The sequence below is a fragment of the Aulonocara sp. 'chitande type north' Nkhata Bay genome, linkage group LG7 (assembly GCF_057382095.1).
Source record: "Aulonocara sp. 'chitande type north' Nkhata Bay isolate Kocher_YH1m ecotype deep benthic linkage group LG7, A_spYH_male_GT1.1, whole genome shotgun sequence".
In the NCBI taxonomy this organism is placed as follows: Eukaryota; Metazoa; Chordata; class Actinopteri; order Cichliformes; family Cichlidae; genus Aulonocara; species Aulonocara sp. 'chitande type north' Nkhata Bay.
This window is the reverse complement of record NC_141350.1, coordinates 45,923,023-45,941,891: the sequence shown is the minus strand read 5'-3', so window position 1 is coordinate 45,941,891 and position 18,869 is coordinate 45,923,023. Positions and strand designations below refer to the sequence as shown.

Genomic DNA, 18,869 nt, shown 5'->3' with positions numbered 1-18,869 from the left:
GCACAACATTTGCCACTTGGCCTCTCACAGTGGTGGGGTAACATTCATTTCTTAATGTATTCATCTATTTTAATCAGTGTATTGTACAAATGGAATCAAACAGGAACGCTGCTTTTCATTTCTTTTTGATACGAAGCATCCTCACCCATTTGCCCTATTGTTTTAGTGTTTCTATATACATATAAAAGCTGGCACAGATGTCTCATTGCTGAGTCATAGTTTGAATCTCTACGATGTATTATTCACAGTCACAGACAGTTCCCGTATCTTGCAGCTCCAGTGTATCCAGACAAATTCACATTAAGATCACTAAGGTTGCACATTTTTGCAAATATAATCTCTCTTATCTGACTGATAAAAAAATCAAAGTAACAAAGCTGTGTTCTTTTTTTCTTTTTTCTTTTCCTTGGTGCTGGGTATAGCTTAGCCCCAGGAAACAACTAAAGAGATAAAAAATATTCTTCAAGCATGCAAAAGAGCGTTACCCAAATATGCTTTCATTCTGATGACTGTGTTTTTATATGACTCAAAAACTCGTGGAAGACAAATTCTTTCAGTTGCATAACTTTTTGTGAGTGCACAGCACATTTTGGCAGGGAAAGTCTACCCATCCACGCCACAACTGTCCTATATACAACCCTGAAATATGCTCCAAAAAAACAGTTTTAGTTGCTGGCACAAACACAGGCTTGGGGGACAGAATCTCAAAGTTTCCTTGTTAATTACTTGCAGTGCTAAATTTAGGATTATTCCTTTTAAATGCCACCTTATGAGCACATTAAGCAGAAAAAAAGTATTTTATCATTCGTTATCACACTATCATTGATGGTATTACTAAACAGAGTGCTCCCTCTACTCTTTAAATGCGCAGTGTCAAAGATATACAGAACAAATCTTTGAAATTCAAATTCAAATCTTACACAACCGGATAAATGAAGGGATCAAATATTAGGATCAAATCTGAGCTTTTTTTATTTTTTGTCTTGTGGTCTTATTTCATTTTATGCTAAAATGGTTTCACATAAGACATTTTGGCAATATTTGCCTCTGGTAGTCTCTTGTAATCCACTCATCCATGTATTGATTTTTGCACAAAATAAAATGTCCTTTGTGGTTTCATTAAAATGCAAGTCGTCGTGTTGCTCAAGAAAACAGCTGCCCAAGATATCACCTCCCCACCCCCCAACTGTCATGGTGTAGCCGTGCTGTCCGTTCACAATCACTCCCTTGTGCTTTTTCACACCTTTTTGATGAACTACTTTTTTGTTTCCCTCTCAAGGGAACTCTTTTTATTATAAGTATATCATGAATTAAAACTAACAACGCGTTTTCTGTTGGGTAGGTGTATCTCCAGCTCAGAGCACATTGTGCCCCTGCTCATAAACTTCACTTGTTCACAGCCAGCCACAGTTGAATTTTTTAAATCACCCAGTGGAAATGTGTCCTTTGGATGATAACACTGACACTGACAGCCAAAAAAAAATATGTACTGTGCTGCTTGAAGTCAGTGGGCTGACGTACAGTAAATAAGTCAACACCATGGCAACAGCCTGGAGCTAATGCCATTCATATTCCCCCTCCACACACACAGACATAGCCTGACTTTGGTGGCCTGCACCCAAATCTGTTCAGGGAGCTGAGAGGGCTTACACACAGGCAATAGGTGCAGCGAGTCGCCAGGATAGGATTCCGCTTTTGTCCTTATGGGTGATTTAAGTGATAAAGCCTGGGGGGATTAAGATATGAAGCTGGCAGCAGCGGGAAAGTTGTGGTGGTTTCAACTAAGCATTCAAATAAAACCGGGATTTTGGCATCAGCATGCCTTCGGGTCAGCCTCCAAAGCTCTTGGCAGTGTCTTAACTCTCAGTTTTCCTACTTTGCAGAGCCCTCCTGAATAACTCCTTCATCTCCACATCATGTGACTCTGGCAGTTTCTTTTCTGGGGTTATTTATTATTCATCAGGCAGGGCTTTTAATGTTTTTGTTGATGTGCATCTTGGGCTACAGAGGGGAAAAAAACAAAGCTACAGTAGCATGTTTTAATTTTCCAATTTGGGACATGGCTGCAGAACAACCCATCTTTCTCTAAGTGTGATCATAAGATCTTTAAAATGCAAATGTATTTTTGGTTGTAGGAGACTTGCATAGAAGCTAAAACCTCTAAAAACTCTGCAGTGTGTGTTTTAGTGAGTGCACAAATACACTAGTCTGCCATTCAGTCTGTGAGCGAGTGAACGCTGAATGAAAGTCATTAGGGAAACAGATGTCAACATGTGTCAGGTTGGATTTTTCTAAAGATGTTTCTGTATGTGGCAGATGCTGCCTCTAAGCCTTGGAGATTGAGGGGAATGTTTAAATTAAGAGATTATTGAGCTTATGGTTCGTAAAGCTTAGCTTTTAAATGGGGGTAGAAGTGAAATATTCTTCCATATCTGTGTCGACTCAATAATTTATCACAGCACTCTTCAAAAAGCTGGCCGTGGGTTCAGTGGACCTTTTAAAAATAGTCCAAACATCCAATTAGTGTTGCAACTGATGCACTGTAGCATATCAGGCGTTCAAATCCCTGCAGCAAGCCTTCAAACACTGGTTTGATTTTTCATGCCAGACGCTGTACATCCAAGGGGCACATTAATCTCGGAAATCTGATAACAGCTCCTCAGATAGTTTTAAATGGCCGTATGGGAGGAAATATCTGCTTTGGATTTTTGTTTCATGAAAGAAAATTCTATCCAAGTTGTCAAATGCAAGAATTACACTGAGTGATGACCTAAAAAGATGCATTTTTTATATTATTATTATTATTATTACAGCAAACTCTTTCAGCCCTTAAAGAAAACTTACAATTCCATAATTTTAAAATCAGTCAAGTACAGCAGTTTGGAAAATATGAAGAACGCCTGAAACATTTGGACGTCTATTTAAGTTGTATATTTATTTAACTCTGTAGTCCTTATTTATACGTTCTGCTCAATATGCCAACAGGCAGAGTGAATCATGCTGATGTGAATAACCTGGTGAGGTAGATAAAAGTCTCAGAGCCCGAGCAGAGAGGATGTTCTGCACAGTGAGTGTAATTGTCCCACCCCTAGTGAGAGCAGCAGATGGTGAGAGGCCCCTGGGCTTTAACTGCCACCCCCACCCCCCCAAGCTCCTGGGCAAGAAGACAGAGCAGCCATGCACAAAATATCTGGCCACTGACTGGACCCTGCCACGCTTAGTGCCACAGGCTGATAAGACGCTCAGAGGAGCAGCACTCACATGCTCAAGTAGACTTACAAGTATGTTAACCTGGTGATTTCTCTGGACCCCGACTTAACCCATCATGATCGACGTTGTAACCTCTGAGGCCAACTATCAATAGGTGATTTTGACTGTTGAAAAGTTTTGTGGTATTTGATCAAATTCAACTGAAAATAAAACACAGACACATTGAAATGTTGAAATGGAACTTTTATATTTGTCCTGTTTTTTAATAATATGTCTTAACTTTGAATTTGTCACTAGCAGCATGTTTTCAGAAGTATGGAATGCTGTGTATTCACGTAATAAAAAGCTCTTTAGGTTAGGTTAGGTGTTTTTAAAAAAGCGTGTCGGAGAAACTGATCCTATCAGATGTAAAAATGGGCATGGGCTCGCCACTTTGTAAAAGACAGAGAAGATAAAAGGTTCACCAATTTAAGAATGACTTTTCTGAACGTAGGATTGCAAAGAATTTAGTCATGTCATCATCTACTGTAATATTATTAAAAGATTCAGGGAATCCAGAGAGAAAGCTCTTTATGCAAGGATCAAGGCCCAAAACTAAGCTTGTGTTTGCATTACAGTTCTTGGAAGCGCTCACTCTTTTCTCAGAACTCTCACTAAACTTCGTTCTCTTGTGGCAGTATCTCACAATCGGATCAAAACAGTTTTATTTATGCTTGAAACCATACAGCGCCATCATGCACAAGACACAAAGTAATGACTCTACTGAGGCTTCATTACATGCTACATCAGAAAATTGTATGGGAGGGTTTTTCCAGCCTCCTGAGGCTGTCTTGCAATTCTACACAAGTTGCCAAATATGTAGCACACAGGGATTGAACGCAACCCCCCCCCCCCCCCCCCCCCCCTCTTCCTGGATCTCCTGCAACATGACTATACAGTAAATAGCCAAGATTATGGCAGCAACAGAGGATCTCTACTGAGGTAGGTTATTCAATGTGTCCTACTTGTTTTATTCACAAAAGAAACTAAAACAAAGAACAAACGATATGATAAGCGTTTATGCTTTACGTGTACGATATAGCTCATAGGACTAACTATACGTCTCATGCTGTGTTTACAGTTTTCCTCATTATTTAACCCAAAAAAATAGAAATTTGCAGACATTTCTAATATCATGAAGCTTGTGTGTCAACAACGTGACTCCAAACTGCTAAACTCTGAGCACAGTTCCATCTGGCTCATTTAAATGTAATTTGAAATCACAGTTTTGGAAATCTCTCAACACAAATTGCATCATTTAAGCATTTAGCACACTTTGTATTGATAACTCAACTGGAATAACAATTTAATCCTGCATCAGAGTATGAAACAGCCCTCAAGTAACTTCAACTGACTTGTACAGGCGTTAGGCAAGACGATGGTGCAGCAAGAACACAGGGGAAGGTTAAGAGGAGGCCCCCCAGAGAGCAGAAGGCAAATTTACTTTTTTTTTGTAGTGCCTTTGTTACCTTTTGCATCTGCACACTGGTTTTTCTTTATAGTATTTCTCATATTGCCAATGCATTATGTAAGAGAAATGATTAGTTTTGCTATTTACTACTTAAAATAGGTGATGTAGTACTGTGTGTACATAGAATGTTTTAGTGGAAGGAGTTGTTTTTCAGATGAGAGAGCGTGGTTTTAAGTGCTGTGTTTCATTTTGCAAGAGAAGTGTAGAAGTGTGGAGTTTTGACAAAGTGGTGAACTCTTTTCCGATTGTGTTGAGAGTTTTGATGATTTCATTTTCTGGAAACGTGTTTTAACATCTGCCTCCGGTGGTGAATCACTGTGAAGAATGTGTTCTGGTGACTGTTAATGTCTTTAGAGTTTAGTAAAAATTCTCAGTGGGGCCTGGGAAATGTGTCTAGGTTGGAAACTGATGCCAAATCAGTGACAATTAAGAAAAAAAAAGTTTAGGATGTTGAGAATTTGGGATTTGGCGTTTTGGGGATTTAGAAAAGCAGACTGACTCTGTGGTGTAATTCACTGCTCAGAAGCACTTCTGAAAACCATTAGGTTACCATGCGACAACGAATACAAAAAACAAATACAAGCAAGATCCGGAAATGCTGCTCATTTAAGGACTGAGGGAAAATGGAAAAGGGTTCGGCGGTCTAACAGATCAAGAAATTTAAAAAGAAATTAGAAATGGGGATGTGGCATCCACTGAGCCAAATGGGAGAAGGATTGTCTGGCTTATTACCAGAGCACAGTGTAAACCAGTGTCTGGAATGCTATGAAGGTGCCTTAGAGAACATGAAGTCATTGCTTATTCCAAAATGTCTTTAAGGATTCTAGCTGCTAAACTGAGCTGCCTGCTGACCATTCAGAACATCTGATTTATTCTGACACAGCGAAGTTGACACAGGAAGCCCTGAACTCTTAGCAGCTGAAATCTTACCTCATGAATAAATGTGGGGAAAAACATTTTAGAAAATACAGTAATTGGCCTCCTCACTTCTCAAACGCTTAGTGTTGGTAAAAGAAGAAGTGATGCAACGTGGTGGTAAACATGCCCCTGTGTCAACTTTCAAATCCAAACCTCTGATATTTTGTCTCTGCAAACTTTTTTATTTAGATATACCTTTTAATTCTGCAACTTTTGGAAGCATGCTTTTTATACATTACAGCACATGCATGAAGTACTATTTCATGAGAAACAGGGAAAATGTTTCATTGTAACTGCAAGGACTCAAGAGGAAATGCACATAAATCCATAAGAACGATGTGAGCTGTTTCAGAGCAATAAATCAAAACGCAGAAGCACTTACGTACCTCGAGCTGATTCTAAGCCTTTTTCTTAGAGATCTCCTTTGCTGTATAAGGAGAATCCGGCTTTTCACTGCCTTCAGTGTAAAACTGCAGAGGTATGTACATTTGGTCAAACTTTCAATTACATATGTATTGTGGGTACTAAAAGGCAGCTTCCCCTTCTGGGCTCCCATGGTTAATCTTACAGCTTGTGCCAGCATTAAACCAATAATCTTAAGACATGTGACAAATGTGCAAAAACGCTCCCTAAAGGGGAGTAAAAGAGACCTGCGAGTATTTCTACAACCAGGCAAACTGGTGGTTCCTGAGACGACCTCAGACCTCACTGCTTCTCATGCAGCTTCTAAAGTTTTTGTTTTGATTTTGCTCTGCATAAGCTCCCCCAGAGTGTCCTTACATGTTGTGAAGCAATGTGATCAAACACTGGATTACTGCTCATTAACACAGCAGAGAACCCACAAGGCTGTGGTTAGGACTTAATGGGCATTTTCAGTTTCATCTCCTCCACAATGTGTGTTTAAGTTGCTGCTTGCACAGCCTCGGGCTCAGTTCTTCCTCTGGTGTCTTAATTGCAATTTCATCAAGAATTTAAAGCCATGTAGCCTTCCCTATTCTTGTCACTGTCACTCTAAACTAGCCACCGGCAGGGACTTCAAGGGTATTTTAAGCAGCTATTGTGTATCAGAAGCGGCTTGGGAAAGACTTACTTTCATCATTGTACTGCTGGACCTCCTCTTCCCCCCTTGGAGTCGATCCTTCTCTCACTCTCTTTTTCATGGCTTTATCACTCAAAGACTCAAGCAGCTCAGCAGAATGTAAATGAATAAGAGCTGTGAGATGGTGAGAGAAGAAAAAGGTTGTGACTAAAACGGCATGTGCACATCAGCATGGGGACTTTCACAAGCACTGCTCTTTTATTTGCTTTGGTAAGACGTGGAAGAAAATTTCACATTACAGATTCATCAGCCCTGACCATGACGAATCAGAACTGTGGCACGCTGAGCTGTGTTTCCATGTGTGCAAGCATGGGCAGTATTACTTCCACAGTTAGCTGAATAATGTGTATTCTCTCCCCACATGGATATATTCTCCTTAGGCCCACAACAACTGTCCACATAAACCTTTCTACCTCACTAAGACACTGCTTTCACTTCTTTTGTCCTTGCTCTGTTTGTCGTTCTCTCACACTCTCACAAACAATGACTCATGGATAAAAACACAAAAAAGTGAGACAACTGACACGCTGCTGCACTAATAACAACAGGCACGTGCGCGCAAGTGTAACACAAAACAAGAGATAAGAACTGCAGGATATGATTATCTATTTAATTTCTAAATATGCTCTCTAATGAAATTATTCCGTATCTGCATTCATCTGTGTTGAAAACATACAAACATATGTGGCAAAATCTGGTTTTGACCCTGTCAATATGTCTTAATATGAATGATAGCAATCATTGGCAGCCATCTATCAGGCCAGACCATATGTAGCTTTGGGTGGGGAGGGAATGAGGGCTTACCACAAAGCCTGCCTTATCCGCTGGTATTACAGTCTCTAAGAAAGGATTTAGTCTTTAATTCTTGATTAGATAGAAATTTCTCCACAGTGTGCAAGTGCAGTGATACACCAAGCTCAGATAACCTGCCCAATTGGGAAAGTGTGTTTGCAAGTCCTCTGGCATTGTTCCCTCTCTGAGAGACACACACATGCACACTTAGACACACATCAACCCAGGACCCCTGCGTGCCATCCCATTTAGCTGCTGGGCTTTTAACACATTGTGATAGAGCTATTATTAGGAGCAATGGATTATCAATCAGGAATTAATCCTGACTGATGTGCTTGACCCAACTGGAAAAGGACCACACTCGTTGCTTCACTGTTCATCTGTGTTCTCATTTGTTTTCTTCAGGAGCTGACAAGAGAGATGAGATGTTTTTTTCTGTTTTGTGCTCAAACTTTTGCCAGCTCCTGCTTCTCAGGACACGAGGCGCTCGCTGAGGGAGGCACTGGTCTGTCTAGCTAATTCATTCAATCATCTTCCTCTCCTTCGTCTCTTTGCCTGACTGGCTGCTGAGCTGACTTGACTCCCTGGATGGTTGGCTCCCTTTCTCACTGGACTCTCACTGGCAGTTCGCTCACACGCTGCGCGAGCTTCGCTGAGGCAGGGGTGGAGAGAGACAGCTGGGCTGCTCCGTGTTTGGAAAGTGGGATCTTTGCTAGATTTCTCTTTGTGCCTGGTTTGGTGGAGTATTAGATGAGAGCAGGGAAAATCTGTGCCTAGCTGTCCTCCAGCGCAGACCACTGACTGTCACTACTGTGCTGCATCCATGACTTTACATACCTGGCTGGTGTATGGGTTTGGATTTATATTGGTTTGGACACTCTGCTTTGCACGAGGTAGGTAGGATGTATTCTTTGGTATGAAACTATGTGTTGTGGGTCTTTTAGAGAAAAGGACCAAATGAGCAATGTGTGTTTGTGTCTGTGGGTTGAGATAGAGGTGGGGGTGGAGGTGTGTGTTTGTGTGTGTGTGTGGTTGGGGGGGGGGGGGGGGGGGGGCATGCCCTAAGTCCTAGTAATAGCCCAGATACAATAATCTTCACTTAAAACAGTCTATTCCATTCAAAGTAATTAAAGACATGATTGCCAGTGATAGAAAAAATCCTCTATATATACTGCAGGATTTAATAAATACAGCAAAAGTATTGTTAATATTAATTTTGTGCATCTGCAAAACATTAAAATAACACAAACAGCAATAATAATAAAACAGCTCGATCAAAATTTAGACCGAAAGCAGAGCACATCACATTAATATGGTGAACAAGTGTGTTTCGAGCTGATTCCAGTTAATATAAATTTGTTCTGCTCGTAATTGACCTGGGAGTTAAAATCTATGCCTCCAAACAATAGGTAACATCCATAAAAGGCTAAATGAATTTCCCTGTAGAGCAATAGCAATTGACCTGACTCAGTTTGGCAAGAACCTTTGTGTCAGTGACTGCCAGGCAAACAGAAAGTGTAGCGCTCTGAGACATCGTTTTGCTTTGTTTTATCCAAGTAAGACATATGCCGCTATCAACTTCAGACGCAGGGTTGAATTCACCTCCTGTGCAGATTATTGAGTTGTTGTTTATCAATATTGGCATCCGTGAAATGCACAGATATGTCAAAACAACTGCATATGCACACTTCCACTTATAAATGATAGCATTTCTGGAATATAAAACCACAAAAGCACACCATTTATCACCTATTGTGTATTATAATGCTTGACTATAGCCATCATCCTTCACTTAGTTCTTTTTAATGTGTTTACAGTGCATTAAAAGATCATTTTGAGCACTCCTTTATCTCAGAGCTGCTGAGAAAGGGAAAAAAAACAACTCCACATAATGAGACAGAGAGGCAATAGTCTCTACTGCTTTTAATCCCTGTGTCTCTTTCTTATTAAACTAATTCTTATATAAAATCCATGAAGCTCATAGTAATACTATGGCAACAACATGGCTGAGTTTTTACATGATGACAGATAACAAATGTGGTGCTTGCATGTGCTTGAAACTAATGAATGAATAAAATTGGATTCGGGTCACAAAAGATTCAGAGTTAATCAGCATTTGCAATGCATACTGGGAGAGGAGCGTGTGTATACTCATATAATAAACTGCACCGTATCGTGGGAGCTGAATGTCGTTCTAATATGGCCTCATTATGCTGACAAATGCTCATATAGGGCAGCTTTTTAATGTTTCATGAGAGCTGTGTGTAACATCTCAGCACATTGGACAGTTAAATCAGGTTATTTGCCAGATGTAAATGACTATTTCATTGCTTTCATTTCCACAGCCATTACTTCACTCTAATGAAATACTGCAGTATTTATGTGAGCTTTCACTACCACCAACAGGGGAATATGACACATCCCCTACAGACTGGCACATGCTCTGTGTCCCTGCGAGGCTTTACATTGATTCCAGCAGATTTCTAAAGTGATTTTTGTAAGAGCATTTGCCTGGGATTAGTTTACTCCTGAAAGCTCCATGAGAGCTTTTGGAGGGCTATTTAACGGCACAGGGCAGCAAGAGGCTGGCGTCCGCTCTCTGCCCACTCTGAGTCCACAGGGCTGCACAGATAAAGAGAGAGGATTGGTTTCAGCCAAAGCTGATCTTCCATCTTGTGTGTACAGGATTTGGGAGGTCAGGCGCAGGTATGTGAGGGGTCTGAATTCATGGGCAATCCCTTTAAGCTCTGGTGGATTTGTTCTGGTTAGGCTTAGCCTCACTTTCTTAGAAGAGTTAGGCATTTCTGATGAGAGACAATTACACGGGAAAGGGAGGATGTTAAAGATGAAAGAATTGGTTGAGGAGCTTTATTTATTCAAAGAAATACTTCTATAAATTCCACTCTATTGCAATCAGTTCAACTGAAATGTATTTGTATGGCCCAATATTACACATGGAAATCCAAAGGGCTTCACAGGCATAAAAAACATGCAAGAAAAATAGGTGGCTCTGTCTAAATATTAAAAAAGACATTTTAACAAATAAACAACCCGTCATAAATATAAACATGCCCCCAACCCACAGACACACACACACACACACTATTATTTAAACAGTCCATATATAAAAAATAAATAATACATGAAATCCCATAAAACAGAGAAATGTGAAAAAGATTCAAACTTGGAAGTAAAGGGCCAATAAGATATGAAAACTGTGGAGAGGAAAAAAAACTCTGTATCTGCCAGATTACTGAAGGCATGGCTGTGGAGTGGTATTATTATTAAGAGGAAGCTGTTGTTAAATGCCAGATTTAAAAAGGTGTGTTTAGAAGATTTTCTTGAAAATATCCAGAGTTTGTCTCCCTAATACAGGGAGTGCAGAATTATTAGGCAAATGAGTATTTTGTCCACATCATCCTCTTCATGCATGTTGTCTTACTCCAAGCTGTATAGGCTCGAAAGCCTACTACCAATTAAGCATATTAGGTGATGTGCATCTCTGTAATGAGAAGGGGTGTGGTCTAATGACATCAACACCCTATATCAGGTGTGCATAATTATTAGGCAACGTCCTTTCCTTTGGCAAAATGGGTCAAAAGAAGGACTTGACAAGGCTCAGAAAAGTCAAAAATAGTGAGATATCTTGCAGAGGGATGCAGCAGTCTCAAAATTGCAAAGCTTCTGAAGCGTGATCATCGAACAATCAAGCGTTTCATTCAAAATAGTCAACAGGGTCGCAAGAAGCGTGTGGAAAAACCAAGGCGCCAAATAACTGCCCATGAACTGAGAAAAGTCAAGCGTGCAGCTGCCAAGATGCCACTTGCCACCAGTTTGGCCATATTTCAGAGCTGCAACATCACTGGAGTGCCCAAAAGCACAAGGTGTGCAATACTCAGAGACATGGCCAAGGTAAGAAAGGCTGAAAGACGACCACCACTGAACAAGACACACAAGCTGAAACGTCAAGACTGGGCCAAGAAATATCTCAAGACTGGTTTTTCTAAGGTTTTATGGACTGATGAAATGAGAGTGAGTCTTGATGGGCCAGATGGATGGGCCGGTGGCTGGATTGGTAAAGGGCAGAGAGCTCCAGTCCGACTCAGACGCCAGCAAGGTGGAGGTGGAGTACTGGTTTGGGCTGGTATCATCAAAGATGAGCTTGTGGGGCCTTTTCGGGTTGAGGATGGAGTCAAGCTCAACTCCCAGTCCTACTGCCAGTTTCTGGAAGACACCTTCTTCAAGCAGTGGTACAGGAAGAAGTCTGCATCCTTCAAGAAAAACATGATTTCCATGCAGGACAATGCTCCATCACACGCGTCCAAGTACTCCACAGCGTGGCTGGCAAGAAAGGGTATAAAAGAAGAAAAACTAATGACATGGCCTCCTTGTTCACCTGATCTGAACCCCATTGAGAACCTGTGGTCCATCATCAAATGTGAGATTTACAAGGAGGGAAAACAGTACACCTCTCTGAACAGTGTCTGGGAGGCTGTGGTTGCTGCTGCACGCAATGTTGATGGTGAACAGATCAAAACACTGACAGAATCCATGGATGGCAGGCTTTTGAGTGTCCTTGCAAAGAAAGGTGGCTATATTGGTCGCTGATTTGTTTTTGTTTTGTTTTTGAATGTCAGAAATGTATATTTGTGAATGTGGAGATGTTATATTGGTTTCACTGGTAAAAATAAATAATTGAAATGGGTATATATTTGTTTTTTGTTAAGTTGCCTAATAATTATGCACAGTAATAGTCACCTGCACACACAGATATCCCCCTAAAATAGCTAAAACTAAACACAAACTAAAAACTACTTCCAAAAACATTCAGCTTTGATATTAATGAGTTTTTTGGGTTCATTGAGAACATGGTTGTTGTTCAATAATAAAATTATTCCTCAAAAATACAACTTGCCTAATAATTCTGCACTCCCTGTATTTTGAGGTAGGCTGATCAAGAGTTTAGGGCTTAAACTTTTCTCTTTGAAGAGTTGGATACCTAACAATTTAACAGAGGAGGATCTAGGAGGGCAAGTTGGGACATAAAGTGTCAGACATGTAAGATGATCCAAGACCATTAAAGATTTTACATACAAGTACGAGTATTCTAAAATCAGCTCCATAGGATACTGGGAGTCAGTGTGGCTTTGCTATGACTGGACTGATGTGCTCCCTGTTATTGATTTTCATTAATATCCTTGCAGCAGAATCCTGGACAAGCTCGATAAAATCAGTGGCAGCTTCTCTTTTAGTAACATAAGTGGTGGTGGGGCCAGAGCATTTTTTATATAACCCTCAGTTGATTAAAAAAAAAAAACTGCAATAGCTGTAAAAAATAATTTCTTATTAATCATGGATAAAGTACAATTAATTATTAAAATGTCTCAGTGTGGGAGCAACAACTGTGGAGAAATGTTCCCACAAAAGGTTACTGGATGTAACTTCTGTGTGTGTCAAACTAAAGGGCCTTGCTATTTGTTACACTTCAGTGAGCCCCACCCACCAGCTCCACCCTTTAGTATGTGAACTCATTCTGAAAGCTGATTATGTTTACTGATAAATCTCTCATTCTTATGTGTCAGTTAAAAATGCAAAATAAATAGCACAACCTAATGTTGTTTTACCCCATGCCATGTTTTTACCCCATGCCTTCTTTGTTATAACTTCCGCTACTTTTAGTCAGTTGAATGGTAAACTTGACTAAGAGATCACAAGCGTTACGTAGGAATCTTGGTCGCATGCATCTCATGAAATAACACGTTAGCTAGTGCTTGAAGTGAAGAATTGGTTTAAATTTTGCTCATTTTCAGTTTAAATGAATGCAAATGCATCATTACAACTCCCATAAAGATAGAACATACAAATCAGAGTCAGTGAAGATGTCACTTGTGTAGATTTGGATGCTAGTTAAAGTAAAAATATCACCACTGCTAACACTGAAGGTGGCTTATGCATTCAGGATCGAACAGCCTTTAAAATAAAAAGGCCTGGCAGTTATGTTTAGCTAATATTCAAACCAACTCAGCGGACTTAGTTTATAATAGATTAGTAAACAACAGGAAGCCAAGAAATCCAATGACGTCATGCACCAAGAGCAAAGTTAAATGTGTCAGACATTCATAAATCTGAATTCTCTCAGGGATGAAACTGTGTTATGATAATCAAAGGGTTGACAAATGCATGTAACTACCATGAAAAGTAATACTGTCCACCTTTCTTCCACTTCTGTACTGTTTTCCACACAGTACAGTACAGGAGTATAATTTAGACAGATAAGCATATTATTTTCAAATCTATTCACATCTTCCTTTTTATATATAAGTGACATTTTGAAACCACAAAAACAACAATAAGAGCATATGGTGATGGTGCTAAGTAGGTCTACCAGTAAAAACACTGGGTTCTCTGGATGCCACACACACAATATGTGTGAGCTGATAAGACTAATACGCTCTTCCATCATCTAAGCAATTTAATTCCATAATAATAGCTCTTCTATCAGTACATTTTCCCCATGATCTCAGTACTAGTAAAGCACTCAAACACTGTATTTATTGTTCTATGCTTTCCTTGCAGTCCATAGTCTGCAGTGCTATGGCTGTAACATCATCCAGGGCCAGAGGTATGTTGACGTGGGCTGCTCCAACCCAGAGGTCATCACCTGCCCCCACTCTCACAAAGGCTTCAAACATCGTTTCTGCATCAAGACAGAGAGCAGTGAGTGCTTAATGATTATCTTCCTTTTCTCTTTATCCTTTAACACAGTGAGTTAATGCGCTTGTGCGTGATATTTCTTTGGAGAATATTTATGGGGTAGCAGATTATAAAATCATGACGAATTGACTCTGGCGTACCGCTGGACATTGGCGTAATCGTTTTTAATCATACTTTCATGTAAATGTTCTTTGTTCGCTGATGTGAATATTTGACTTGTCCCAGCGCAGAGGATAGTTACATAACTCTGCTGTAGTGTGCTTTGCTGACCAAATTGTAACTCATTCATTGTTTCATTTTAAGGCAAACTGGGTGTTGATGGTAAAATGGATACATTCGTAGAAGTGTGGGCAATTCAGACCTTTTTTGTTTTGTTCCGTTTTTGATTTTTTGTTTTTTGCTTGACATCTGAAGAAACCTCTCCTACCCAAAAGCCTGATGAGGCACCTTTTTCCATTGGCTCAGAGAAACAGCAAGCTCAGACAAGCTCTGATAACAGCCTGACAGACACAGTATGACAGGCATTTTGTCAGAATCTTGTAGCTGTGTCTTGGTAGTAAACTGGGGCTGGACAGGCTGCTAATCTTCCTGTGACCCCGTCCAAAGCAAATCAAACAGATGCTCCTGACGTTCTGTAAGAGTCTTAGATTTTTTGGTGCCCTTTATCCTCATATCCCCAAGACATCTGCCCTTAACCCCCAACAAGTTCGGTGTTCCTTCCTCTGAGTTATAACAGAAATAAAGAAGAGGAAAATATCCAATATTGTTATTGTGTGATATTAAAATGAGTGCTGAGGTAATTTAACTGTTAAAAAACATCATCGTTGCCAAAATTTGATAGTGCTCACTTACTGTAAGCCACAACTTTCAGGAGACACCGTAATGCTTGTTATTAATTAGCATTCAACATATGCAAAGACAGTTAACCCCTAGTTGAAGCATGTTTTAGTATTTAAAGTATTTCATATAAACAGCAGATTGACTATTAGCCAGGTTAATCTTTTCATGCTGCCCCGACTGATCTCCGACGTGATCACTCTGTTTGCGTTTAGATAAATAACAACTGCTTCGCCATCTGGGGAAGTTAGTTTGCTGTTTGTCTTTTAAGAGATGTTGACTGGTGCTAATCAAGAAGGTGATGAGTGAGGAAATCAAAGAAATGCTGAAAATGCATTGCTGATCAGAAGAACTAGCAAACTAAAAATATGCATCAATACATTTTGAATTAAAAACATATATAAAATGCCTAAAAAAAAAAAACCTTTGGGACCCTCAAGGCAAAGTGGTTGAGGTGCATACCAAAAAAAATGTCCCTGAGCAGATTACAAGTAACAAAAATCCTGACAGCTTACAATTTTTTGTTTGACGCTTTCAAGAAGGAATTTTTTTCACCTTCAAAATAGATAAAGCAAACACTTTGAGTAAAATGAAACTGAAATATATAAAATTTCAGTTACATTTAGGTTACATTTCACTGCATGTGGTTACATTTCACTGCATGTTATACTTGTATAACTATGCATGTGACGAATAAAGAACCTTGAATCTTGAATCTTGAATCAAAGGCTTATTCGTTCAAATATTTAATCTTTAAGGAAAATGTGCTTGGTATAAACTGAATATATGCCAAAGGGTAGCTGTGCGGTAGGCTGGGAACAGACCAAAATGCAGAGGACTGACAACAACAAGATAGGGAAATGATGAAAACGGAGCACTTAAGTACACACAGGCAGTAATAAGGCAAAGTGGAGACACCAGGTGACACAGCTGAACTGAATCTGAGATAGGAGGAAGCAAAACGAGGGACTGTCAAAATAAAACAGGAAACATAACAATGAGACAGAGACAAAGACATACAAACTTGACACAGGTAAACAAACACAGAGACGTGACTAACTGGGATGAAAGACTAACTTGACACAAGTAAAGAGGGAGACCAGACAGAGACACACAGAGGTAGGCTACTAACATCAACCAAGGAACAGAACTAGAAACATAACAAAACTCAAAAGTGCTGGGAAACAAAAGAAAGGAAGAAATAATATAGACCTCTAACTTAAATCACTTCTTAAATCCTCAAAATAAATCTTGACTCCACAAATCTCAAAGCACTGGATCGTCGACCCAGGAACCATGACAATGTAATACGAGTCAAGTAAATTTCACTTGACCAGATTCCATCAAATGTAACATTTTACATTTTAATTGTGTAACGCTATTAAATTAGTTATAGTCAGAATTTTGGGGCAAACATCTTGGAGTATTTGTGCATATTTAAGAACATAAGTCTTTTCTTAGTTATTATCAAATAATACACCACATATATGCCAGATTCCAAACTGTGATGATGTTTTTATTCACGACTACAAAATGTACTCTTTCTCAGCTGTGTAGGCATATCCCGTGGAGATCTCTAAATGTCTTCCTCATTATACACTTGCAGTATTTAATGCTTACTTTTGCTTTTTTTCCTGCTGAGCCAAACACCAGCTAATCACTCTTATCTGACTGACTGACTGACTGACTGTCTCTCCCTTCTGTCCCTGCAGCGGCCCTGGGTATCGTCCTGACAAGTGGTTGCGCTACATCCAGACACTGCCAGCAACAAGAACTGCCAGGGGTGCGAATCCACTGTTGTGGCTCAGACCTATGTAACAGCACCCCCTTCTGGCATCCCAGCACACTCCACTATATCTGTGCACTGCTCACCCTCTTACTGCTAAGGATGTGGTTGTGATGTGAAATAACTCTCAAGAGAAACATAAAATCAGTGGCCTCTTTTCATAGCTGCTCATGTGTATGACTGAATTGGGGGATTTTTGCTCAGTATGGCTTTATTGGTATGCACCTTTAAATTGTGGTGTTCACATTGCTTGGACTTACAGTCAGAGGGGTGGCAAAAATAACCTTGTAAATAAAAAATAATGGTGAAGCAGCTTGCAGCCATCAGTGAATTTATGTCCACATCCACTTACTGAACCTTAAAGTATGGAATATTATGGAAGTGAGTAATGACACTTTGTATGAGCAAAGCAGTAACACACTGACTTCAGTTGAATTCACTTGTACAGGAAGACAGTCATTTCCTTCCTTGGTTAAAGTGTTCACTATCATTTTTAAGATAACATTTTTGTGTGGTGTCCTCTGTGAACTCACAGGCTATTCATATTGAATTGTTTTATAATGTTATTATTAGTTGGGAACGCACACTGCATGTGGTTCTTCTGTCTATGTTTGTAAAAAAAAAATATTGTTCAGTGACAGCATGTAATATTGTGGAAAACATATTAAAATGTTTGATATTTTTCAAAAGAAAATGGGTTTGAACTTTGGTAGTTTATTTTTGTGTATATAGTCTGAACTTGCGTCAAATCATTTTCTTCTACTTGTTACATTCACCCTGTCTTTGGACTGTGGGAGGAAGTCGACGTACCCAAAGAGAACCCACGGAAGCAAGGTGAGAACATGCAAACTCCTCACTGAAAGGCCCAAGTCAGCTGCTGGATTCAAACGCAGGACCTTCTTGCTGTGATGCCACAGTGCCATCCACTGCACCATTGTGCTGATCAGAATAATCAGAGCAAAAATTAAAAGAGCAAAAAAGGAGGTAGAGCAGGTCATTTACTAATGGGAAGTTTGGTGGTTTGATCCCTCCAGTCTGCATGCCAAATATCCTTGGGCAAGAGACGAACCACAACTTGCTCTCTGATGCATCCATCAGAGTGTGAATGTGTCAGAATGTTAGACAGAAGCACTTACGCATAGCAAAAAAAGTGCTTGAATGAATGAGTGAATTAGGCATGTTGTATGACGTGCTTAAGAACCTGTCCATTTACCATACCCAGCGCAAACAACAAAACAGTTCACCTAGTATATTGACAACTGTCTTAAAAAAACTGAAGGATGCTCAGGTAGGAGAGTTATATGTTTACATATATTGTGATAATATATAATTATAGCACATGTTTTATTTGACACAAACTGTCATCTACAAAACAAAAAAAATCAGAGCAAAGATCACATGAAAGAAGAAAAACATGCATCTTGCTGAATTATTTTCTTATCCAATTTTTAATTTATTTTACTCTTCTATTTTTTGTGCATCTATCAAAATTATGTATTTTTAGAGCCCCTACTTATGGTACATTTTTGAGGCCAGTGTTATATGTCTAAATAGATAGATTTGGATAGGCTTGCAAACTCTGCTGTGAAAGGATGTGAAGGCCTGTGTTGTGCAGTTTTAGGGTTTTGGAGGCCATTCGCTGGTAACATTGCCAATTGTTATAAGGGTGAAGCACAGTGTCTGACATTTTATATTAACTTTACTATAAAATATATAGTAATCATATTGTAAGAATATATTTAAGCCACTGTTTCCAGTGAAAATCAAATGATTTCATGGTTGGGCTAAGTCCACAGTGTTTCAAGATCTTAGCGATGCCCCTCGATGGAGTTCTAGTATTGTTTTGTGTTGCTGTGTGCTGATGGTGCTGTTGTAACTCTTTTAACATCTGCTGACCAGATGCATTTGAGCGTACTCCACAAGCCTAAACCTCTCAGGTGGCAGATGAAGCTTGCTAAAATTTTGAACTTTCCCTCTTATAGTGGCTCATGATTTCACCAAAG

The 18,869-nt window shown here is 39.6% G+C and overlaps 1 protein-coding gene across 1 annotated transcript; it reads left to right on the top strand.

Annotated features, from left to right (window-relative positions):
• The first annotated feature begins 7,741 nt into the window (after window positions 1–7,741).
• Window positions 7,742–17,518, top strand: LOC147325970 (uncharacterized). Its single transcript, XM_086300778.1, has 3 exons — window positions 7,742–8,422; window positions 14,106–14,246; window positions 16,793–17,518. The coding sequence occupies exons 1-3, from the start codon at window positions 8,353–8,355 to the stop codon at window positions 16,978–16,980; spliced, it is 399 nt and encodes a 132-aa protein (XP_086156904.1). The 5' UTR covers window positions 7,742–8,352; the 3' UTR covers window positions 16,981–17,518.
• Window positions 17,519–18,869: the final 1,351 nt, after the last annotated feature.